Source organism: Lampetra planeri, chromosome 30, assembly GCF_965212315.1.
Source record: "Lampetra planeri chromosome 30, kcLamPlan1.2.h2, whole genome shotgun sequence".
In the NCBI taxonomy this organism is placed as follows: Eukaryota; Metazoa; Chordata; class Hyperoartia; order Petromyzontiformes; family Petromyzontidae; genus Lampetra; species Lampetra planeri.
The window spans coordinates 6,924,169-6,945,917 of NC_136136.1; the positions used below are offsets into that span (position 1 = coordinate 6,924,169).

General features: G+C 59.6%; 1 protein-coding gene across 6 annotated transcripts; it reads left to right on the forward strand.

The window, feature by feature from the left end:
* Positions 1–351: 351 nt before the first annotated feature.
* On the forward strand, positions 352–20,592 carry LOC144728887 (girdin-like). 6 transcript variants are annotated; one of them, XM_078608599.1, is made up of 35 exons: positions 352–628; positions 1,056–1,317; positions 2,720–2,820; positions 3,243–3,351; positions 4,622–4,691; positions 4,865–4,923; positions 5,019–5,102; positions 5,196–5,336; positions 5,458–5,657; positions 5,814–5,895; positions 7,142–7,300; positions 7,500–7,646; positions 7,751–7,895; positions 8,043–8,281; positions 8,457–8,582; positions 9,088–9,213; positions 9,388–9,972; positions 10,142–10,453; positions 10,569–10,711; positions 10,831–10,963; positions 11,074–11,214; positions 11,590–11,751; positions 11,878–12,155; positions 12,787–12,930; positions 13,443–13,629; positions 14,295–14,440; positions 15,242–15,331; positions 15,747–15,813; positions 15,937–16,045; positions 16,344–16,430; positions 16,932–17,282; positions 17,396–17,479; positions 17,992–18,075; positions 18,681–18,982; positions 19,127–20,592. In XM_078608599.1, the coding sequence occupies exons 2-35, from the start codon at positions 1,198–1,200 to the stop codon at positions 19,562–19,564; spliced, it is 5,751 nt and encodes a 1,916-aa protein (XP_078464725.1). In that variant the 5' UTR covers positions 352–628; positions 1,056–1,197; the 3' UTR covers positions 19,565–20,592. The 6 variants fall into 6 exon arrangements, with proteins under 6 accessions (XP_078464725.1, XP_078464729.1, XP_078464727.1 ...); XM_078608603.1 differs by having other exon boundaries at positions 11,083–11,214; XM_078608601.1 differs by having other exon boundaries at positions 1,075–1,317.
* The last annotated feature ends 1,157 nt before the right edge of the window (positions 20,593–21,749 follow it).

Here is a 21,749-nt window from a genome sequence, read left to right on the forward strand (position 1 = left end):
CGAACACACGTGGCAAACAGTGGGAGGGGGGGCAGCAGCTTTCCATGTGCTCTCTAGGGGGCAGCGAAGACTGCATGGTGGCGACGTGGAATTATTTTATTATTTAGCCGACATGGTTGCGGCTATAAACGCGAAATCCTGCTAAGCCAGCGTTTTGGACTATTTGTCCATATTGACGTGGTGGCCCATACTGAACCGTTATGAGCCCCACCACCACCACCACCTTCCCCCATCTCGCGCCACTCTCTGCAGCAGTCACCAGGGGTCGCTGTCATCTAACTGGAGGTGTGCGTGAGTTTCACAGCCCATGCGGAGCTCGGTGTGGGAGGGTTGGTGGGAGGGTTGGGGGGAGCTCTGGACACGGGGGTAAGGAGGACGCGGAGCTGGTAACAAGGATCCTCGGCTCGGCACCGGCGTGGGTGGTGGTGGTGGCGGTGCCGCTGGTCGAGCGCTCACTTGGTGAATATATCTGCCACACGACCAAATCTCCTGGGTCACGTTCCTCTGCCGCTGCCGCTTGAGAAGGTGGTAGTGGTGGTGACGTCGTCGAAGCGCCGTTTTCAGGAGCAGGGGACCAAGCCAATGGAGCAGACGCGCACCCCCCTTGCTGCTGCTTCTGCTTCTGCAGGTGAGCGCGCCGTCGTGGTGCCCTGTGCCCGGGGCCTGCCGGCTCCGAGGTGGCACCGAGGCCAGGCGGGCCAGCGAGACGGGGGTGGGTGGGTGGCTGGGTGGGGGGGGGGTGTCGCTATGGTGGCCTCGGAGCCGTGCCTGGCGGCGCCCCGGGCAGATGCGGAGTCGTGACGCGTCCTCCCGCAGAGGCGACGGGGGCGGAAGGGGCCAACACCCCGAGCCCAAAGGTCGTCCGCACACGTTGCCCTCCTCATCTCTCGCCCTCCTCTCTCTCTTGTCATCGTCCCGAACATTATCATCGTCAACGGCGCCGGCTGTGAGCGAACGCGCCCCCCACGGGCGCCGTTTGCCGTCCCCCCCCAAAAAATCCCTCCCACGGGAAGAGGCTAATTTGATCCGCTGCCTGCGTCTGTTTGTTGCGTGAGGTCTGCTGCTACCTACCAGCTCGGCCATGAGACGGCCGGTGCAGTGAGGAGGGACGCCCCGAGCCTCCACCGCCCCCCAAACCACCCCGCGTCCTCCCCTCCCCCCCCCCGGCATGCGGCACGGGCCCCCGGGGACGTGGACATGGAACCTCGAGGCGGCCTGCAGGCCGAGCCTGGCCCGGGAACCCGTGGCGAGGAGGGGTCCCGCGAGCCGAACCACGGCGAGATGGAGCGGCTCCTGAGCGGCGCCCTGGTCGCCTGGGTAAGCGGCTCCCCCTCTCTGTGTGTGTGGTGGTGGTGGGACCGACGAAAGAGGGGGACACCCCAAGAGATCGTACATGGGTTGGACCATCAATATGGGGGAGATACATTTTTTTCACCGTGTTCTAAGATTCCGTGAGAGAAGGGTCCTGCATTGCCATTTTGGCACATTCCCTTAAATTAGATATTGTTCATCACTAGCGTCCACCGGGTGGAGAGGGGCACACCTGTCGACCCATACTGTGTTACCCGTATTCTTGTACAGGGAAATTGAGTTATCGGGTCCATACGGCGTACAGCCGTTTCATACGGGCACATTTTTTGTCTATTTGTTTGTGTTTCTCCCTTGTGATGAGACTTTGTTGGATGAACGTTGAGATTTATAAGGGCACGGGGTGACCAATAAGGTCTGAATTGGTCTAATAAGGTAGGCACTGATAAGGGGTTGACAGGTATGAGGGGGGACTGAGGTGTGATAATTAAATATTAATGGACCAGGAGAGATGCTCGTCACACTGCACCTCTTCAGGATGATGCTTTTAGCTGCACAACATCCTGGGTGGAATCACTGTGACATGCATTTTGTGTACGTTCGTTGAACATACAGTAATTACATTTTGACTACTGATGTTCTGGCGTAGCCACCACATAGGGATTAATTTCTCACTCGATATTCTCTATAACTCTGCTAGCATGACTTGGAATAATATGTATTATTGACATAAGGCAATAAACCACTGGAGTACAACGTGTGCCTATCCATAATAATTATATCTTATTGTACTATATATTGGCATAATTCTGAGGACAAAATAAGTGTCATGAAACTGACACAAGGTGAGATTGATGTGGCGTGCCAAAATAATTTCTGGAGCAGCGTTCCGGACCGTTCTGGACCGGTCCGGCTCGATATTAAGGCACTGGGTCCACACCCATGCCACCATATGATGTCTCGGTCCCTCGATGGAGTAATCATGCTGAAGTAAGTGAGACTATGTGTGAAAGAGCTGACTTATCAGAGCCGGGCACAGTGGCACACGCCTCTGGGCGAGGGTGGCGTATCACCTCGTTTTGTGAAGCTTTCAAACCTGCCAAGCTGCGCAGTGCCCAAGAGATGGCTGTAGATCAAGCGGGTTTGTGAACCTGTCTGTGCAGACCTTGGAGTGTGGCCGGTGTGTTGTGTTCTGGTAATCCGGTCTCCTACCACCACAAAACACTTTTGAAGAAGAACATTACAATCATTGAAACTGTCTTGGTCAAAAAAAACAAACAATATATCATTATTCGTGCAGATCATGGTGGTTACCTAGTGAACAGGAGCAGAGGGTGATGATGTCCAGATGTGGTGTGGACAAAGGATGAGCAGTGTGCAAGGGTATATCCCATCATGTGCACGCCGGCAGGTGAAGACGATGGGCCCATTGGCCGAACCCGGCGCCGGCAGCAGTTCCGAGTACCTGGGCCTAGTGGACGGCGTGGTCCTCAACGACTTCATGCAGCTCATGTAGGTGCTGGGCAGGGATTGCAGAGTCCTGGGTGACACAGGCTCAGCTGCTGGCATCATTGTGCGCTGCTGATGCCTGTGCTGTGTGCGTGCTGCCTTTGTGAAGCGGTAGCTCAGCGGTTGCCACATTGCGCTATGAACCTGGCAGCCCGGGTTCGATTCCTGGCTGTGGCTAACACCAGTGGTGATTATATAAACCGTTCCTAGGCCTTTCCTAGGTCGACTCGGCTTTAATAAGTACCTGGTGTGGTTGTATGCACATCAGCAATGGGAAAAAGTAACAAGGCCTGGTTCTGGCCACACACCTCCTCATGTGCCGTGCCAATCTTTATAGACTACGGGGGCAGTTGTATTTATCTTTCTGCTGCCTGTAGAAGTTCTAGTTAGGTTAGTAAAAAAATGCTTTCTTGGTTGATTTTCAGTGACCCACGTCCAACCAACCATGTGGCTCACCAGCAAGTCAACGGTGACGTGAGTTTGCGCGTTCAGAACCTGCGGTTCCTGGTGCGGCGCATCCAGAGCTACTACCAGGTGTGGACACCATCACATGACCGACAGTGCGCAGGGCCTAATGCACGCCGAGCCCGCCGCTCACCGACACGTATTTAGAAGTCCACGTTTCTCCTGATCCAGATAAGTTGCGGTCCATGCCACGCCACGCCCGGGTCTGGCGTCGCCTGGACCCGTTGTGGTCCCGGCCACGCCAGCGTTGGGCAGGGAACAGGAACACACGTGGGGAAACGGGGAGATCGTGGTTCCTCCCGAGAGAGTGGCGCGGAAGCTTGGCTCGAAAAACACGTCGGGGAGGACGGCGAAAGGGAGGCTCGTTTTGCAGACATGAGACGGAGCTGTGCACAGCCGGCAGCGCTGGCGCGCATAAGATTGGATATTCGTTGCGTTTGTCAGTCCCTGTGTGAGGATATGTCCACTCTACAAGTAGGTGGGAAAATCTCTCGGTTACGTGGAACTCGCACCGACTGGAAAACACATCAGTTGCTTAATATTTTGAAAGAAAAACAACACAAGCGGTTGGAATCGTGAGTATATTTAGCTGCATGACGGTGAATTCAAAAGTGTCTATTTCTGTGGGAGGAAAATAGCCATTTCCCTCAAATGGACTCTCTCATACAAGCATAAATGGAAAGCTGCAACCTCCGCACAGTGCGGGGGGTGGGGCGATGGGGGGCAGTCTAATGAAGAGTGCGGATTGGCTCCGGGGACGCCAGCCCCAAGATGCTTTATCAGCCGTGTGCACATTGACTTCCGCACGCACGGCATGTGAAATCAAACCTCTTCCTTCCTGCCCACTTGCGCAATACTTCGCACTCATCGCCACTGCCACGCGCCCACCTGCCACCGCGGGGCCCCATTGGGCCCTACGGGGAACGTGGGATGGGGTGGTGGAGCAATATTCACACTCGCCCAATGCCGGGAATTTTGACGAAGGTGGCGACGCGGTGTGGGGACAGCGCTGCCCTCGGGTGCCCATAAATATGCCAGTGGGCACGTCCGACCACAATGGCTTTGTGGTCACTGTTGTGACCCTGCCTGGGTTTTGTGGCATTCGGGCAGCTTGGCAGTTGTTATTTTTCGCTTTGGTGGATGGATAGAGGAAGGAGTGTGCGTGGTGTGTGTGATGATCGAGTGCTATGGATTCTGGGTAAGTGGTGTGGGTCCTGGGTGAATGGTGTGAGTATTTGGTGGTGTTTTATGTGAGTGGTGTGGGTGCTGGCTGAGTGCGTTGGGTGGTGAGTGAGTGTTGTTGACATCAGGGCGTTCATGTTCTTTTGTTGTGATGCAGGAGGTTTTACAGCAGTGGGTCGTGATGGCTCTCCCCAACGTGTTCACCATCGCCAGGGACCCGTTTACTGGTGATGACGTCACTCTTACACTCGCACCACAGACTACCGTGGCCTGTGGGCCCCCTCAGCCAGTGTGGACGTCCATGTCTACATGAACACACACACACACACAAGCAATAATAAACTAAGTGCTTGAACACAGATCATTTGATGGAATTTACCTGAATCTCTCTCATTTTCAGAGCAAGGCATTGACGAGATGAGGAAGATTCTGCTGCTGATGCTGGGGTGTGCCGTACAGGTATAGATGCTCCTCCCGGCGCCCATTTGCAGTACTCATTGTTCAAAAGCCACCTCATTTTTCCCAGCCGTCCTTAACTCCTGCTGTACCTCCAGTGCGAGCACAAGGAGGTGTTCATCGAGAAGATCACGGAGCTGGACCTGTCCACGCAGGCGAACATCGTCTCTCACATCCAGGAGGTGCCTCCCCACGCCAACCGCACACGCTAACCGCACGGGAACCGCGCGGTGAGACCAGCGCACGAACACGATGGCGCCCGTGCGTGCGTGCAGGTGACACAGAACCCGGAGAACGTTCTGGAGATGCAGTGGTCCGAACTGGAGGAGCTGCCACGGGACGAGCTGCAGGCCGCCACCGGCACCCTGCTGCACCAGCTCCGGAACCTGCTGCGCCAGCGCGACAAATATGCCGACGTGAGCATTCGCACGCAGACCTACGGCCCGGCGCACTGCCATTAAGTTGCCCCAGTATAAAGCAGCCGTGTGGGTTGCAGCTGGCGCCGTAGCCGTGACGTGCTGCCATGTTGTCTGGCAGGCGATCGTGGAGCTGCAGCAGGAGCGGGACTCGGCGCAGACGGCGGCAGCGCCGTCGCAGGGGCGGCCGGGACCTGGCGCCGGCATGCGGACCCCGATCGGCACAGGCACGGATGCGGCGGTGGCGCTGGACAGCAGACAGCACCTGGCTGTGGAGCTCGCCGACAGCAAAGCCAAGCTGCGTCGCGTGCGCCAGGACCTGTAAGCCCCGAAACGGGCAGCGCACGCAGTCACGTCCGCGCCAACGTTAAGAGAAGTGTCGCTTGGCTCCCGCGGGCACAAACGTGCACGCCCCTTGCGGTTGGGTCGGTGAGCTGCTGGCGTCAGTGGTGAAGTATGGCCGTGTGGTCCCGGCAGGGAGGAGCGGAGCGAGGAGCTGCTCGACTGTCGGGCCGAGGCGCAGCAGCTGAGTGCCGAGCTGAAGCGCCTGCAGCACGAGGTAAGTGCGCGCATGCACAGACCCCAGCTGGCCTTGCTTCAGATGTGAGTGGCAGTGCTGGGCGACATGGGCGACCGCACGACATCGATACCGGCGTCTGGGTTGCATGCAAAGGTCATAGGTTGTGCTAAAAGAATACACAATCCCCGACGTTGACGGTGCACACGCCCTCTACTGGGTCAGGGCCAGTCGACCCAGCCAGCCACCTCGGTGAGGCTCAGGAACTGTTTTTTTGTGTTTAGTTTGTTGTCCTTCCCCCGCGGGGTTAGCAAAGAGAGGGTGCAACTGAGGTCCCGCAGAGGTAAGCGGGGAGACATGGATTAGGTGCCGGAGAGGGGGCAGCAATTAGGGGGAGAAGCAGTGATTGAGCGGGTGCATTTGGGGACGAGCAGGTGCAAGCGTTGGAGCACGGGGTAGATGCTGGAGAGGCAGGAGATGGAGGCGATAGGAGATAGCGCGTGCTGGAAGCGCAGTAGAGGTGCCAGCTTAATGGGGGGATAAGTGAGGACCCCAAATGAGGAGGGATATATGAGGGAGTGTGCGGAGCGGCACGGGGTTGGTGCTCAAGGGATGAAGAAGACAAGAGTCGGGGAGAAGACGCCTGGACCCTCGCCTTCCTCACCTCGTCCTCCCCAGCAGTGTTGACTGATCCCCTGCTGGGGGCAGGGACGAGGGCGGAGGTGTGAGGGAAGCAGGACAGGTTAGCGGAGTATAGAGTGAGAGAGTTAGCGGAGTATTGAGTAAGAGGGTTAGCGGAGTGTTGAGAGAGAGCGGGGGAGACAGGGTGGATACCGCGCACGAGGTGTGCGGAGATGAGTAGGGGTAAGTCGGGGAGTTCGGAACAAGGGTGTGTGTGTGTGTGTTAGTGTAAGTGAGGAGCATCCATACTGGATGCAAGGTAAATAAAGTGACACAGGAGAAAAGCTAAGAGTGTCCGTGTGAGTACGCCACCACACATACAGGGTTCGCCCTGGTTCTTTATTTCTGAAAAAGAAAATGCTTCGTCGAGGAGTTTGTGAGTGAAAAAAGAAAGTACCCCTAACCCACTCAGCGTATACAGAGTGCGTGCGTGCGCACACGCAGACGTTTTACAACGCCATAAAATCTGCGCTGACACCGCCGCCAGCCAAGGATTTGGCCAAGGATGGAGTCATTCTAACGCTGCGGTCGAGCGTGGCGGTGGCGGCGTCGACGCCCTCGGCCAACGGGGCCCGGTTCTAGCGAGCGTCGTGTCGCGCTGTGCCAGAGCCAGCAGCTGGCGGCGGATGCGCGCTGGGTGCGAGCCTTCCGGGACGAGCGTGACGGGCTGCTGGAGAAGGCAGGGCGTGCCGAGCGGTTCGAGGCGGACGTGGAGCGCCTGCGGGAACGCCTGCAGGACCTGCCCTTCTACAAGGCCCGCGTCGAGGTGTGCGCCCCGGCAGTCGGGCTGCGCGGTTGTCGCTGCGTTTTGCGTGCTGGTCGCCGTTACGTCTGATCGCGTGTTCAAATGTACGTGTGTGTGTTGAACTTGTTTAACACCCTACGCGGCCAACCGTGCTAATCGGAGGTGCTGTGGTTGTCGTGCCGCCTGTGTGCGCGTCGCGTCGCCTGCCGCGGCGGCGCAGGAGCTGCAGAGAGACACAGCCGTGCTGCTGGAGACGCGGGCCGTGCTGGAGCAGCAGCTGGAGGCGGCGAGGGCTCGCTGCGACCGCACGCACGAGCTGGAGAAAGAGCGGCTCGTGCTGCGCTCGCGTCTCCAGGACCTGCACATGGTAATGGGCGCAGGCGACACCAGCGCGGCCCCCTCCTAAAACCCTTGGCGCCGGCCACGGAGGAGCGCAGTCGAGCGGCGTCGTCGTGATGGTGCCGCCCCCAGGAATTCGAGGAGAGCCAGAAGCGGCTGGATGAGGTGCTGGAGGAAAAACTGCAACTGGAGATTGCGCAGACGCGGAGCCTGGAGGAGTCGGCACAACGTAGCAGGGAGCGCCGGCAGACGGGCGGCTCCGAGGACAGCGCCGCCGGCATGCAGCACTCGCAGACAGCGCACGGATGCAGCGACGCACACAGATTGACGCAGACATGTACACACGCATTCTCGCATGTGCACATGGACATAATCTGGACGGGCCCACGCTGATGCCCGTGCGACGGCCGTTGTGCGAGCGCAGGCAGGGCGCTGAGCGCCGAGGTGGGCGAGAGCGTGTCGGGCCGCCTCATCCAGCTGGAGACCGACAACCGGCTGCTGGAGCAGACGGTGTTGGAGCTGCAGCAGGCGCTGGCGTCGCAGAGTCCGGCGGAGCTCGACGACGCTCGCCCGCGCCGGGCGGCCAGGGAGGAGGCAACCGAGGGGGGCGGCGACAGGTGCCACCAGCAGCAGGGCGCCGGCGAGCAGGACCTGCTGAGAAAGGTGCGGTGGGGGCCAGGCCGGCGTGAGATAGTGTTTTGATCCCCGTGGTATTCTGATCCCGGGTTCCAAATTCTCTTGAGGTTCAAAAATACCTTTTGACCCCCCGGCGCTGCGAGGTGGGATCGTTACGGCGTCGCGAGCAAGCGTCGCGCTAAGCTTCCGCCCCGCCGGGCAGGTGGAGCTGCTGGAGCTTGAGCTGCAGGGCTTGCGCTCGGCCGGAGACCTCAGGGAGGGACTGCTGCAGGAGAAGATGCAACTGGAGAGGACGGTGGAGATGGTGCGTGAAGCCATGGCGAGGAAGGTGAGTGCAGGCCGCTCCCAGGGGGGGCCCGCCCTTGGTGGCCACAGATGCGGTGAGATGATGATTTAGTTTGTTTGCCCAGGAAAGCCTCACTGAGTCTGTTGACTCTTTTTTGAGGTAACTCTTGCAGTAGAGGGCGATAATTGCTGTGTAAATTTCCATTGAGTGGTGTGCGGTTTAATTATTCTAATCAGGCAAATTTGGACGATGACATCGGCACACAATGGCCGACTCTTGCAAATGACGTCACTGGATCTTTAATGTCCACTGCGAATCAGATGGTGCGTGGTATTTTGACAGTTAAAACAGGGCAGCCGCTGGAAATTAAGCACGAACCTTTGGGATCGAAATGGGAGCAGTATACGGAGTTTAGGAGAAATGTAGCCTCGTCTGCCTCATCGCTTCACAAGATGCTCAGTGAGCCAGACGACAGTGTCTCGACAGAACAGCGGTGACTCTCCGTACCGCCCCTCCACTCCTCCTGCCCGGTTCGTGACCCCCACAGGTGCAGCAGCTGGAGGAGGAGAACACTCACCTGCGCGGGACCGTGGCGACGTTGCGAGACGCCATGCAAGCCGGTGCCGAGGCACGGGCCAGGGATGACGGCGCCACCGAGACGCGCCTGCTGCAGGTACCGCTGCCGGCGGTTTGGGCCGTGGCGATCTGGTTAAGGTTAGCGTGAGGGTGTCAGGTCAGTACTAGCACTGGGCAAAGATGGCGAGTTGTGGGGCGTGAGTTTTTATTTCGGTGCCTAGAATTGCTGCAGCGCAGGCTCCTTGCCGATCGCCGATGCCTCCGTACGCAGGAGACGCTGGCGGAGACGAGCTTGCGCCTGGGCCAAGCGGAGGCCGAGCGCCGGCGAGCGCTGTCAGACCTCGAGCGCCAACAGGAGCGCGTCGGCGAGCTGGAGGCCGAGGCCCGCAAGACACGGAAGGACACGGAGCAGCTGCAGCGCCGCGCCGCCACGCTGCTGGTGTCGAGCGAGCGCGCACATGCCATGGAGCAGGAGAACGCGGCGCTCGCGGCCGAGGTGCGCCGTCTCAAGAAGGTGCTGGACGCGCTGCGCGACCGCGCCGCCGAACTGGAGGCGCTGCGCTCTGAGTGTGTGCAGCTCGAAGACGAAAACCTGCAGCTGAGGCGGGAGGCGGAGGAGCTGCGCGCGGCCAAGGCACGGCTGGCGCTCGTCGAGCTCGAGAAACTGGAGCTGGAGCAGAGCCGGGAGGCGCTGCTGCAGAGCCTGGAGGCAGCGCGGGCCGCGGGGCGCCGGGCCGAGAGGCTCGACGCCAGCGTGCGCGGCCTGCAGGCCGAGGCGCAGGAGCTGCGCGCGGCGCTGGAGGAGTCCGGGCACAAGACCGGCGAGCTGGAGCGCCGGCTGCTGGACAGTGCCGACGTGAGTGGGCGCGGCCGCTCCGGGGGGGCGGGGTGAGATCGCCGGCCGTGCGGAAGTCGGTCAAGCCGTCGGGCGGAGGGGATCGCGACGAGCATCCGGTGATCGTCGGACTGCTGCCGCTCACCCCTACCGCCTCCCCCCACCCCCTCCCCCCTTGTGACTTCGGCAGGAGAGGGAGCGCGCCGAGCGACTGGAGCTGGCGCGTGCGGGACTGGAGGCCGAGCTGGCGCGGGCGGAGCGGGAGGCGCGCGAGTTCGGCAAGGAGAGCCGGCGGCTGCGGCAGCTGCTGGAGGAGCGGGAGGGCGCCCTGGAGGAGCGCGCGGCGTCGGCGGCGCGGTCGGAGCGGGAGGCGAGCGAAGCGTCGCTGGAGGCCGCTCGGCTGCACGAGGCCTGTGCTCGGCTCCAGGAGGCGGAGAGGGAGGCCCGCGACGCCGCCAAGCAGGCCTCCCTCGACGGCACGACCCTTGCCGCCCTGCAGGAGGTGCGTGCGCCCTGCCCGCTGGGGGCGGTTTGCCCGTCAAGGCGGTAACGCACGGGGACGTGATGGGAAAGGAGCGACGGCCCTTGCCGCTTACCGTGGTCCTGTTGTGCTGCAGGAGCTGGTGTGTGAAAAGCTGAGGTCCCAGCAGCTGAGTGCCGACTTGGAGAGGCTGAAGCAGCAGCGCGAGGAAATTGGGCCCGATTCCCGGGGGCGCCGGCAGGGCCAGTGCAGCGGGGAGACCGAGCGTCCTCGTTCACGGTGCGGGCAGCTACGCGACACTCGTGCCACAGCTTTCGGGAGCGTTGTGCTGGCGAGAATTTGGCGATCGACCGGGACTGCGCTGATTTCCCGACTGTCGTTCTTGTTTCTGGTTGTAGCGACACTGAGCTTCTGGAGCCTGCGGTTGGTCCGTTGGTGGTCAGGGAGGAGAGCAGCGTGGGCTCAGCGCTGGAGCCGCGAATGCGGGCGCTGTCCGACACCAACACGCAGCTCCGGGAGGAGCTCCTATACGTGAGTCCCCAGCTCAACTTTTGAAAGTTCCATGAGTGACGATCTGCATCCTAGAACTTGTGGTGGATTTCCAGGACATCCGACTGAATGTCAGTGTCTGTCGACACAAGGTGAAGAAGAGTTACGAGGATCTGAGGCACCGTGAGGATGAGCGGCAAACGGAGAGCGGTTCCTCGGGCGGCTGGGAGGGGCAGGAGGCGACGCGGGAGCTGCTCCGAGTCAAGGACCGGCTCATCGACGTGGAACGAGCCGTACGACACTATCACCATGGCAATGTCCTCTCTATCCCCCCTAGTGCTCGAATGACACGCGCGGACACACACAGATGCACACGGACACGCACGGACACACACAGATGCACACGGACACACACGGACAAACACAGATCCACACGGACATGCACAGATACACACAGATGCACATGGGCACACACGGGTACGCACGCACGCACGGACACACACACACACAGACTTACATGGACACGCACGCAACCCCACAGTCCCAGGGCCAAGCCCCCTCCAGTGCTGATGTTTAACCACACACACAACACAGTCTAGCATCACGGGGGCTCCACCGCACGTGGCTGATCCTACGTGCACGCGTGCGTGTCCCGGTCGGCCGCACAGAACGCGACGCTGCAGGCCGAGCGCCAGGCGCAGTCCGCGCAGTTCCGGCAGCTGGAGACGCAGAACGATCACCTGCAGGGCCAGATCGCTGCCCTGCAGCAGCAGGCCGCCGCACTGCACGAGCACAACGCCGCCCTGCAAACGCAAAATGCCAAGCTGCAGGTGCGTAACCCCCCCTCCTCCAGCGGGCGGATGCCCCGCAGGAGCATTTGCTCGCGGTAGACGGGAACCGCGGACGCGCTTGTGCCGCCCCTGCTAACGCCCGGTACCGACCGGTCGCGCGTGCAGGTGGAGGGCTCGGCGCTGAACACGCAGGCGTCCACGCTGCTGGCGCAGAACGCGCAGCTCCAGGGTGTGCGCTCGGGCCTGGAGAGCGAGCTGGAGGCGCTGGGCCGCGCGCGGGACGAGCTGCGCCGGAACTACGAGTCGCTGCTGCGCGACCACGAGCGGCTGAGCGTCCTGCACGAGCGCCAGGCCTCCGAGTACGAGGCGCTCATCGCCAAGCACGGCGGCCTCAAGGGCACCCACCGCACCCTCGAGCTGGCGCACAGGGAGCTCCAGGACAGGTACCTCGCCGGCGCTCCTCGTGCGGCTCTAGAACCAGCGAGGGGAACTCCCTCTGGCTTCTCCGTGTCTCTCAAACGCCGGCCTGCGCAGAACCAGGTGGTTAGAACTCCGCGAGTGGCGAAGTAAGGAGTCGCAGCCCCCCGATTGCGACTGCGGTGAAGTTGAGACCCTTCGCCCGCATCGCACTGTGCAGCATAGTGCACGGGTCTCTGTGCGAGTTCATGGGTCTTTGTGCTAATCCGTGTGTACCTAATGTGAGTTTACCCATCTGTGTGGGAGTCTGTGGTTCTCTTTAAGTGAGCGAAATGCAAATGCGTCACCCGCATCACCGATCGCTGAATAACACGCGCTATTGCAGGAGGTACAAGCGAGCCCAAATACCATCGACACCATGTCCATTACCCAAAAAACCTCTTATGGATGATATTAGTCGTGAAAGCCTACGTGTTAAACTGACCATCGAACGTCTTCTCCAAACTCCCATTCTTGGGTAGACAAGCGGCCCATGCCAAGCCGCCCGGCGCGGGCGCCACCAGGAGTCGGCGGCGCAAGCTGCGAAGGCACGGGACGCCGGCTCGGTCTGCTCGGCGAGCCTCGTCGTTATCCCGCTGCGCCCTGTCCGCGCCGCAGGTACAACCAGTTGGAGAGCCAGCGGGGGCAGCTGGAGGAGCTGGAGGGCAGCCTGCACGCGGAGCGCGAGCGCATGCAGGAGGAGGCGAGCCGCCACGCCGCGCTGCTGCTCGAGCACCGCTGCCTGCGCCTCGAACACGACAAGTGTGCTACTGCACGACAGGGGGCCCCGCACGCCCTCTCGCGCATCCTCAACCTCATCTTCTGAGCTCCCCCACCTCCCCCCCCCCACCGTCCCTCCCACGCCACTTCCTCGTACCCAGCGCGTGGGAAAGCACTTTTGGTTGTTGTTTATTTCCGGCTCTCCGTGTCCGGCGCTCATCGTTACAGTCGGGCAGGGAGCGGCCTTCCGCTTTTATCCTCGACTGAGGAATCGTGCAATTTACTCATTTGGGGGGACTGGCCCAGCGTCGGTGCGAGACCCTCCCGATAATAAGTCTGGAGGCTCCCCGATGCTTCCCTAGATAAGACTGTAACTAATGTTAACGTTCATGTTGGTTGTTCGAGCGAATTTACGTTTAATAAAGAGTCGCTTGTGCATGTCGGTAATGCGGAGAGTGGTGAGATCGCTGTCTGCTGGGTGTGTGCGTGCGTGCTCGCCGCCGGCGCCGCTAACGAGGCTCGCGGGGGGTGGGGGCGTCTCTGCGCGCCGGCAGGCTCTGCTCGGAGCAAGCGCAGCTGGGCAAGGAGCGCGAGGAGCTGCAGGGTGAGCTGCGCGCGAGCACGAGCGCCCTGCACGGCGCCCAGCTGGAGCACGCCAAGCTGCAGTCGGCGCACGCCGAGCTCAAGGAGCAGCACCAGCAGCTCGACATCGTCATGGCCAAGTTCTCCAACCATTGCGAGGTGCGGCGACCCCGCGCGCACGCGATGCCTCCACCACACCACCGGGGATCGGCCTGATGCCGCGGGGCTCCGGGCGACGCGGCGCGAGCGTAGGGCGTCGATACCGGCGTCCGGATCGTAAACACGGGACGACCGTGAAGGTCGTGTAGTGCTCTTTTAAAACGAGGTTGACGCTCTCCCAACGCCAATGGGCCCACGTACCTACGGCCGCGTCGACCCGGTAGAAAAACTAGGCGAGGTGAAGGGTTCGCATTCGCGGTACACCCCTGGCGACCGTCGTCAAAGCTCCAACCGTCTCACGTTATTTGTAAAAAGCTAGTATCCCCAACCTACTCGTAAGGACTCGGTGCATTCGTCAGTAAAGCTGTGGCCTTGAAACAAAATTGGCGACGTGTTGGCCAGTGGCCCTTGCTTTACGCGATGGCGTGCACGGAATGTCGAGCCGCGCCGCTGTCGGGCGTTTACGACGCCAATAACCGAGCCGCCGATGACCGCCGCTCAGCGACGAAGAGCGGCCCTGGCATCGGCCGAGCGGACGGTCAAGGTCCGGGTCGCTTGAACGTGGAGGTCGCGCGAGGCGACGTCGCACAACACCAGGGGTTGGGGGGGGGGGGTGCGCGAGTCCAACCCCGGCTCCGTCTGCCCCCCGCCCCCTCCACGCTCAGCTGCTGTCTCAGCTGAAGGGGAACCTGGAGGAGGAGAACCGGCACCTCCTCGACCAGGTGCAGACCATGATGACGCGCAACAAGGAGCTCATGGACCAGACGATGGAGAGCAAGGAGCAGTACATGGAGGAGCAGAAGCAGTACCTGTGAGTGCAGCTGTGTGCGAGTGACTGCGTGAGTGTCAAGGCGAGGGAGGTAACACCTTGTCACGGTGGCAAGATGTTATCGCCCTTGCCTGGTCTGCTGAAGGTCGTGGATTCGATCCCAACCCTGACGTCTGCATATTTGGAGTTTGCATTTCTCCGGGTCCTCCGTTTTTTCCCTCCACATTTAGAAAGATGAATTCAGAGTATATACTGCGATAAATTTCCACGTGATAAGCCACTTGGTTGAGCTATTGTTTGTGGCCAGGTCGCTTCTGAAAAAGAGCTACATAGGTCAGTGGGCTTTACCTGGTAAAATAAAATAAGTTTATAGTTTTATAGTCTAACTACCCGTGTGAGCAATTGATTGCTTGTTATGATTTTGTGAGTACCTCCATACTGTTAATACTTGTGTGAACACCTGTTTGGTGAGTTTAGCAACTGTGTACCTCTGTGTATGACTAGATGAGTGAATGAGTGGGTGGCTGCGTGAGTGGCTGAGTAGCTGTACGCGTGAGTACCTCTGCGTGTTAGCACTCGCGTGAGTGCCAGCGTGGGTAACCGTGTTAGTTCCTCCGGGGTGGGTGGCTACCTGTACGCACGAGTACTTACGCAAGGTGGAGAATACCCGAGTGACTGGGCCCGTGCAACACAGCAGCGCCGTCCTTCGTGACAGCCTCACGCTATGAGAATGAGCGCGCGATTACCAAACGTACTCGCGGTTCGGTTGAGTGCGCGCTGGGCAAGAGCGTGCGACTAAAACCCCCGCGAGCTGAACCCCGGGCGCTCTCTCTCTTCCCGCAGGGACAAGCTGAACGAGCTCCGCTGGCAGAAGGACCGGCTGGAGGAGAAGATCTTGAATCAAAACAGACTCCCGGACCCCTCCCCGAAACGGTGCGTGGGGGGGTCACGGCGGTGCCCGTGTGTGTGCCCGCGTGTGATCATGGTTGGGGAGCGGTAGCTTAGTAGTTAGTGCACTGTGGTAGTAACCCGCTGACCCGAGTTCGATTCCTGCTCACAAGCAATAACAGTGGCGGATTATTTTAACTATTTCTGGGCCCTCCCCTAAGTCATCGCCACGAGGGAGACAAAGGCGGCCGGGCGTGGTGCTGGCCACCCACCTCGTGTGCCATGCCGGTCTTCATAGGTGCTTGCTAACAGCACTTGCTCCTACAGTCTGTTAAGGCTATATGGGGGATATTTGTTTGTATCATGTAGACGGAGTGCTCTGTGTGTGCTTGTGTATTCTGCAGACCGTGTGTTTGTGTTATGACGCGAGCTGTGTGCGCGGCATGTGTTTCCGCCGCAGAAAAGGGAACTGGATCGACAAGATGAAGAAGCTCATCAAGAACAAGAAGGAGGGGCTGAAGGAGAAGGTAAGAGGAGCGCGACTCCACGTGGCGGTCACTTCGCTCCGCGATCATGACAGTGCGGGGCGGTGGCGTCTCGGCGCCGTGCGTGCGGTGACGCGGAGTGCGTGCGGTGGGTGCGGCGCACAGGTGCGGTCCCAGCTGGAGCTGTCGGTGCTGTCCGGGGACACCGTGGACGGAGGTCTCTCTCTGCCCCGGATCACGTTCGACGACGACCTCGGCGGCGAGAGGCCGAACGGTGAGCGGAGCCGCGGCACACGGGCATGCACGCGGCCCAGGGCGGCAGGGGCGAGGTGGACTAGAGGTGGAAGTGAGACGGAGATTGTCGAGTGAAGGAGATGGGCAGAAGCGAGGGCGGGCGACAAAGAGGGGAGGGTAATGAGGAGAGTGGTGAATAGGAGAGCGGGCGACGAGGAGCGCAGGTGGGTGGGCAATGAAAGAGTGGGTGACGAGGTGGATGGTCTGAGGATGACGTGATGACGAGGTGGGGTGGATGACGAGGTGCGTCTGACGTATGTGAATGTGTGGCTCTCAAGCTGGCTGGCAGCGCAATGTGCCGATGCGGAGGAACCAGCGCCGTGGCCCTGACGATGGGACGAAGGTCACATACCGGCGCTCGCAGTGTAAGGCAGCTGGGGCCCCCCCCCACTCTCCCAGCGAACTCTCACCCCTGACCCCACTGTCGACACAACCTCCCCTGCCTAACAATCGCTTGCACTTCTAATCAAACGCTGTCTGTTGGCTACTCTTGCTTTCCTCTTCTCCTGCAGCTACAGCTTCTCAAGCCGCTGATTATATATCAATTAATTGCTGGTGATTGTTCTCAATTATTATCGACTTTTTTTATTGGACCGATTATTATTATTATTGATTACTCATTGTTAATCAATGGTTTGTTTTTGTTCATTGTTTTTGGAGATGATTTATCGCATGTAGATTCCTGATTATTGATCGCGAGGTGAACGTCGTGGATGTGTCTCAATCGTTATGGAGGCCAATCTGCCCCTGGGATGGCAGGAGAGACTCCATGCAATTGGACCTGGTGTGTTGTCACTGTGGTTGTTATGAACTCCGTTGTTGAGGCCCTGTCCCCCTCTCCATTGCCTCCTTGGCGTGCGCTGCAGCTGTCGGGAATCTCCTGGATGGGTTCAGCCAGAAGGGTCTGAACGACGGGGCCCTTTCATCAGGCTCCGAGGGCCGCTCGGGCGGGAGTGGCCGCTCCGTGGAGGCTTCGTCCCACTTCTCCTACTCCACCGTGTCCCTCAACACCGTGGCCGGCGGTAGCAGCGGCGGCACCTCGCACCGCTCCACCGGCATCCGGGACATACTCCCGCCTGCGGAGGAGGCCGAAGAAGAGGCCGCGGGTTGCGACCGTGCGGGGGAGGCCCAGGGCGTCCGGATCAGACCGCGGCGGCCGCACGGCATTGCGTGGGTCGGCGAGCAGGAGGACCCCGACTTCCTGCACTTCATCGAAGGCAGGTGGCCCCTTAACCACCTCACAGGTGTCGGTACCGTCATGGCCATTGGAATGTTCTTCGCATATTACCTCTGTGATGTGGTTGACGTGGTGATGTTTCTAACCACACAGACCTGCGCATATCGTTGGGCGACCAGCCTCCCAGTGATACATCGGAGACGTCCAACCGCACCTCGACTACCTCGGCCACCTCCGGTACCAAACCACACTCGCCCACACTCGCCCACACTCGCCCACACTCGCACGCACTCGCACGCACTCGCACGCACTCGCCCACACTCGCACGCACTCGCACGCACTCGCATGCACTCGCCCACACTCGCCCGCACTCGCCCGCACTCGCCCGCACTCGCCCGCACTCGCCCGCACTCGCCCGCACTCGCCCGCACTCGCATGCACTCGCCCACACTCGCACGCACTCGCCCACACTCGCACGCACTCGCCCGCACTCGCATGCACTCGCCCACACTCGCCCACACTCGCACGCACTCGCACGCACTCGCCCACACTCGCCCACACTCGCCCGCACTCGCCCACACTCGCCCACACTCGCCCGCACTCGCCCGCACTCGCCCGCACTCGCACGCACTCGCACGCACTCGCCCACACTCGCACGCACTCACCCATACTGGCGATGTGTCTGTGTGTGGTGGTGTGTGTGTGACGTGTCTCCGTAATGTGTCTCCTGTGTGTTGTTGTGCCTGCAGTGTCCCGTCCTGACAGCGTGGAGCGAGAGGGCAGCCGAGGGAGCAACGTCAACAACAACGCATCGCTGTGGCCCTCGCCGCACGGTGCGAGGCCAATCTCCCGCCGGGGAAAACGGGGGTCACGGGGGTCGCAGGGGTCGCAAGGGTCGCAAGGGAATCCGGGATCACAGGGGAACCAGGGGCTACCAGAGGAACAGGGCTCAGAGTGGGAGCAGCATGAGCAGAGGGAGCATGAGGAGCAAGGAGAGCAGGAGAAAGGCTTACCGGTAGCACAGGAGGAGCAGGAGAAGCAGAGGGAGCAAGGGAAGCAGGGGTCAGAAAAGGAGCAGGGGGAGCTGGGTGCAGGCACTGAGCAATTCGGGTCAGTGCAGCACAGCCACTGAGTGTTTGAATAGTGCATTATGGGGGCTGCGTCGGCAGGTGGGGCGACTGTGGAGACAGGGTGGAAGTGACGGGGGGTGGGGGGGGGCCAGTGTCAAGTGTTAGCGAACAGTGCTGCACAAACGTCTCAAGTGTGGCCGGCCCGCTGCACGTGTGTGCGTGTGCGCGGATGAGGCCCCACATGATCCCACGTACTCATGTGGGGCTTCAGATCTTGCGGGAGCGATGCTGCTGCGTGCCGCTGTGCCAGGCCACGCGGCTCGGGGGCGGCCTGCGTCGCGCGAATCCCCGCGACTCTCTCCCCCCAGTGGCCTCGGGCAGCGCCTCCAGGGGCACGGCCGGTCCGGGCGGCCCCGGAGGCGGCCACCAAGAGGTGGCGGGGGACGCTCACCACGGCGCCCCTCCCGTGTCGGGTCCCGATCCCCGGTCGGGGCGACAAGAAGCGTGCGGGGGCGCAGCTGCGCAGGGACCGCCGGAGGCCCCGGGGGGCCCGGGCTGGTGGCTGCCGGCACTGGGAGAGAAGGCAAGGTGTGGCCGCTCCCCGGGGAACAAGCGACGCTCTCTGCACGAGTTTCTGCTCGAGCGGAGGCCGTCGCCCCCCGTGCCGCAGGTAAGAGCGCCCGTCGCTTGCCAGGCCGCCGGTGGCCGCGCGATGATTTGCGACTCGCGTTTCACTTTCATCAACGCGCACCTGGACGGCGCCTGTGACCGCGCGATTGCGGCGAGAGTTCAGCGAGTCTGCGCTGTGTGTCAGAGCGAACATGGCGCCGCCAGGGATGGGCACGAGGAGCGGCGGGGATCGTCGCCCCTGAGCCCCGGGCGCGGCGAGAGGCCGCACTCGGCGAGGGCGCCGCTGCGGGTGCGGCTGGCGCTCTTCAAGACGTGGAGCCTGGATGGCGCCGACAGGAGGCACCAGCCAGCCGGCGCCACGCCGCCGGCGTCTCCGCCTCGCTCCCCGCGGACGCCGGCGTCCACGGCGGCTCAGCTGCTGGTGGCGCGGGAGCTCCCGCACGGGCAGGGCCGCGCCTCTTCGGTCCCCGAGCTCCTGGAGGTGACGGCGCATGCCGGCGGTGGTGGCAGCGACGGCCCCCGGGAGACGGCGTTCGGGTTCCTGAAGCAGCGCGCACGGGCGCGCCAACGAGAGAGGGCCGTGCCGTCCAGCACCAGCAGCTCGGACTCTCCGCCACCCTGACCCAGATTGTTCCGTGAGCTCGTCACGCCCGAGCCCAGGCGATGGCAGCGATCCAGCCGGGTGATTCCTGGACTTGAGCAGATACTGCCCACCCCCACTGCCAACCCAGCATCTCCCCATGTGCACCGCGGTCGCGTTTCGGCACGTTCTGAATCAACGTCGCACATTCCATTCGATGGACTTGATGACGCTTGCCGATTTTGCACCCACCAACCCCGTCCTGTTGAAGGAGGCAAAGGCTCTAGCGCGGGGTGGCCGTCACGCCTCTCACTTGAATCATTAACATTCTTATTGAACCGCTACTTTGATCAAATCTGGAGATATCTTGAAGCCAAGAGGTCTGCTAAACACCCTAGATTTAGATTTATTATCGTTACTATTCATACACAGCCATACACAAAAAAGAAGAATATAAGTGCCACTCCTGCCGATCGTCGCCCGAGCTCATTTTCTGCTGCACGGACTCGTAGCGCCGTCTTTGCCAACGGCACACGGTGGCGCTGGGCTGCGCCGCCTTGGTGGTGTCTGGCGGTTGTGTTGGCGCCGCGGTGAAAGGAAAATCGGTGGACTCCGGGCGGGCTCGCAACCGCGTGGTGCCACACCGTGCGCCAAATAAGTCGGAGCCGCACGCCGCCATCATTTCACTTGGCGCACACGCGTGGGCACAGGGCACATTCCATTGCTCGTGCGCTGTCGTGTTCAATTAGTATTAAGGCAATGCTTTGGTAGTGAACTGCAATATGTATTTTTTTTTACGGTTTCATTAATATGTGAGAGTTTTATCATTTCTCTTCACGTCAAATTTTCAGTTTTTACCTAAAAAAAGTTACGATTATTTTTTTTTTCCCTGTCCAATGTTTGTCAAGAAACACAGGTTTAGTATGTTATTTTTTTGGGTCAAATTACTGATTGTTATTCAGTATATACTTAAATTACAACGTACACGGGGGGGGGGGGGGGGGGTTGGCCACATTTTAATTGAAAACATTGTTTTCTGTGGAAATGTTTATTAAATTGTATCGATTGTATTGTTTGACCCGCCTCGTCAGCACTCGCGTTGAAACACGTTCAGCTTTTATCAACAAATAACAGATCGTCGGATATCCAGTACGGTCGTGACTTTGCACGTCAAAAATATGGGCTGCAATTGGGACTCGGAGGAAATTCACGCAGTCATCCAAGCACTCGCAGAGGCATAATAACCCCCCCCCCCCCACAAAGACAATATAAACTATTACCAGAAATAGAACAGCTAAACTGAGTTTGCAAATGAAGGAAGGAAGAAAACACGTATCACGGATCGCACAGGGAGGCATGTTCTTGCCAAAGTTATCGACAGCGAGAGAAAAAGTTTCCTTAAAATTGGGTTAAAACATTATGTTTAGTGAAGCGAGTGATGACGATGTGATGAGAGTTTGGCGGTGGTCCTCATCTCGAGTGGTGAACCTCTGCCAGGACGTGTGTCAAGTGTGGAAGTGCAGACCAAGGGTGGTGGGCCACTTGCCCCTCTGTAGAGGGCCGGCAGTGGCGTGAACACTTGCAGTGCTGCACCTTTAGCCAATCCATTCAAATTGGCATCGTTATTCCCACGTGTGGACCCTTCTGCTCGGGTCACCTCACGTAATCTTCTTGGTTCTTTCGGTAAAGTCACGTAGAAGGGAAATAATAAAATAATAAAAATCAAACTATGATTTTTTTAATTATGTTTTATCTTTTTTTTTTAAACATAAAATAATTTTATTGTTTTATTTTTATTATTTTATTATTTCCCTTCTACGTGACTTTACCGAAAGAACCAAGATGAATCCCTGCAGTTACGAAAGCTTTAAATCGAAATTTACCTCACGTAAGTTAACATAACAAAATACACGTGAATAATACCTATGTGTATGGGCCCAAATAAAGCTACAATTAGCTAGTCATAATGTTATGAAGGACGGTCGCTTACAACTGAATACATAACCAAAAATAAACATCAACAATCACATCTTAACCACAAAACCCCACAACAGCGCACCTCAAAAAACAACAACTTGACTACCCAAGCAACAAAACGACACAAAGATAACAAAACAATAAACAATAAAATCACAACCAAACTTCATCCCGCAGGCTCCAGCGTAGTGAGTAGGCCACAGTGGAGCCTGCAGCCGGGAGGAGGAAGATGGAACGCGAACATCCTCAC

Excerpts from the sequence above, each read along its gene's own strand:
- LOC144728887 (XM_078608599.1), top strand. The coding sequence starts at position 1,198 with ATGGAACCTCGAGGCGGCCTGCAGGCCGAGCCTGGCCCGGGAACCCGT. Across the intron at positions 7,896-8,042 it reads CTCCGAGGACAGCGCCGCCG|GCAGGGCGCTGAGCGCCGAG; the intron begins GCATGCAGCACT and ends GTGCGAGCGCAG. Across the intron at positions 9,973-10,141 it reads GGCTGCTGGACAGTGCCGAC|GAGAGGGAGCGCGCCGAGCG; the intron begins GTGAGTGGGCGC and ends TGACTTCGGCAG.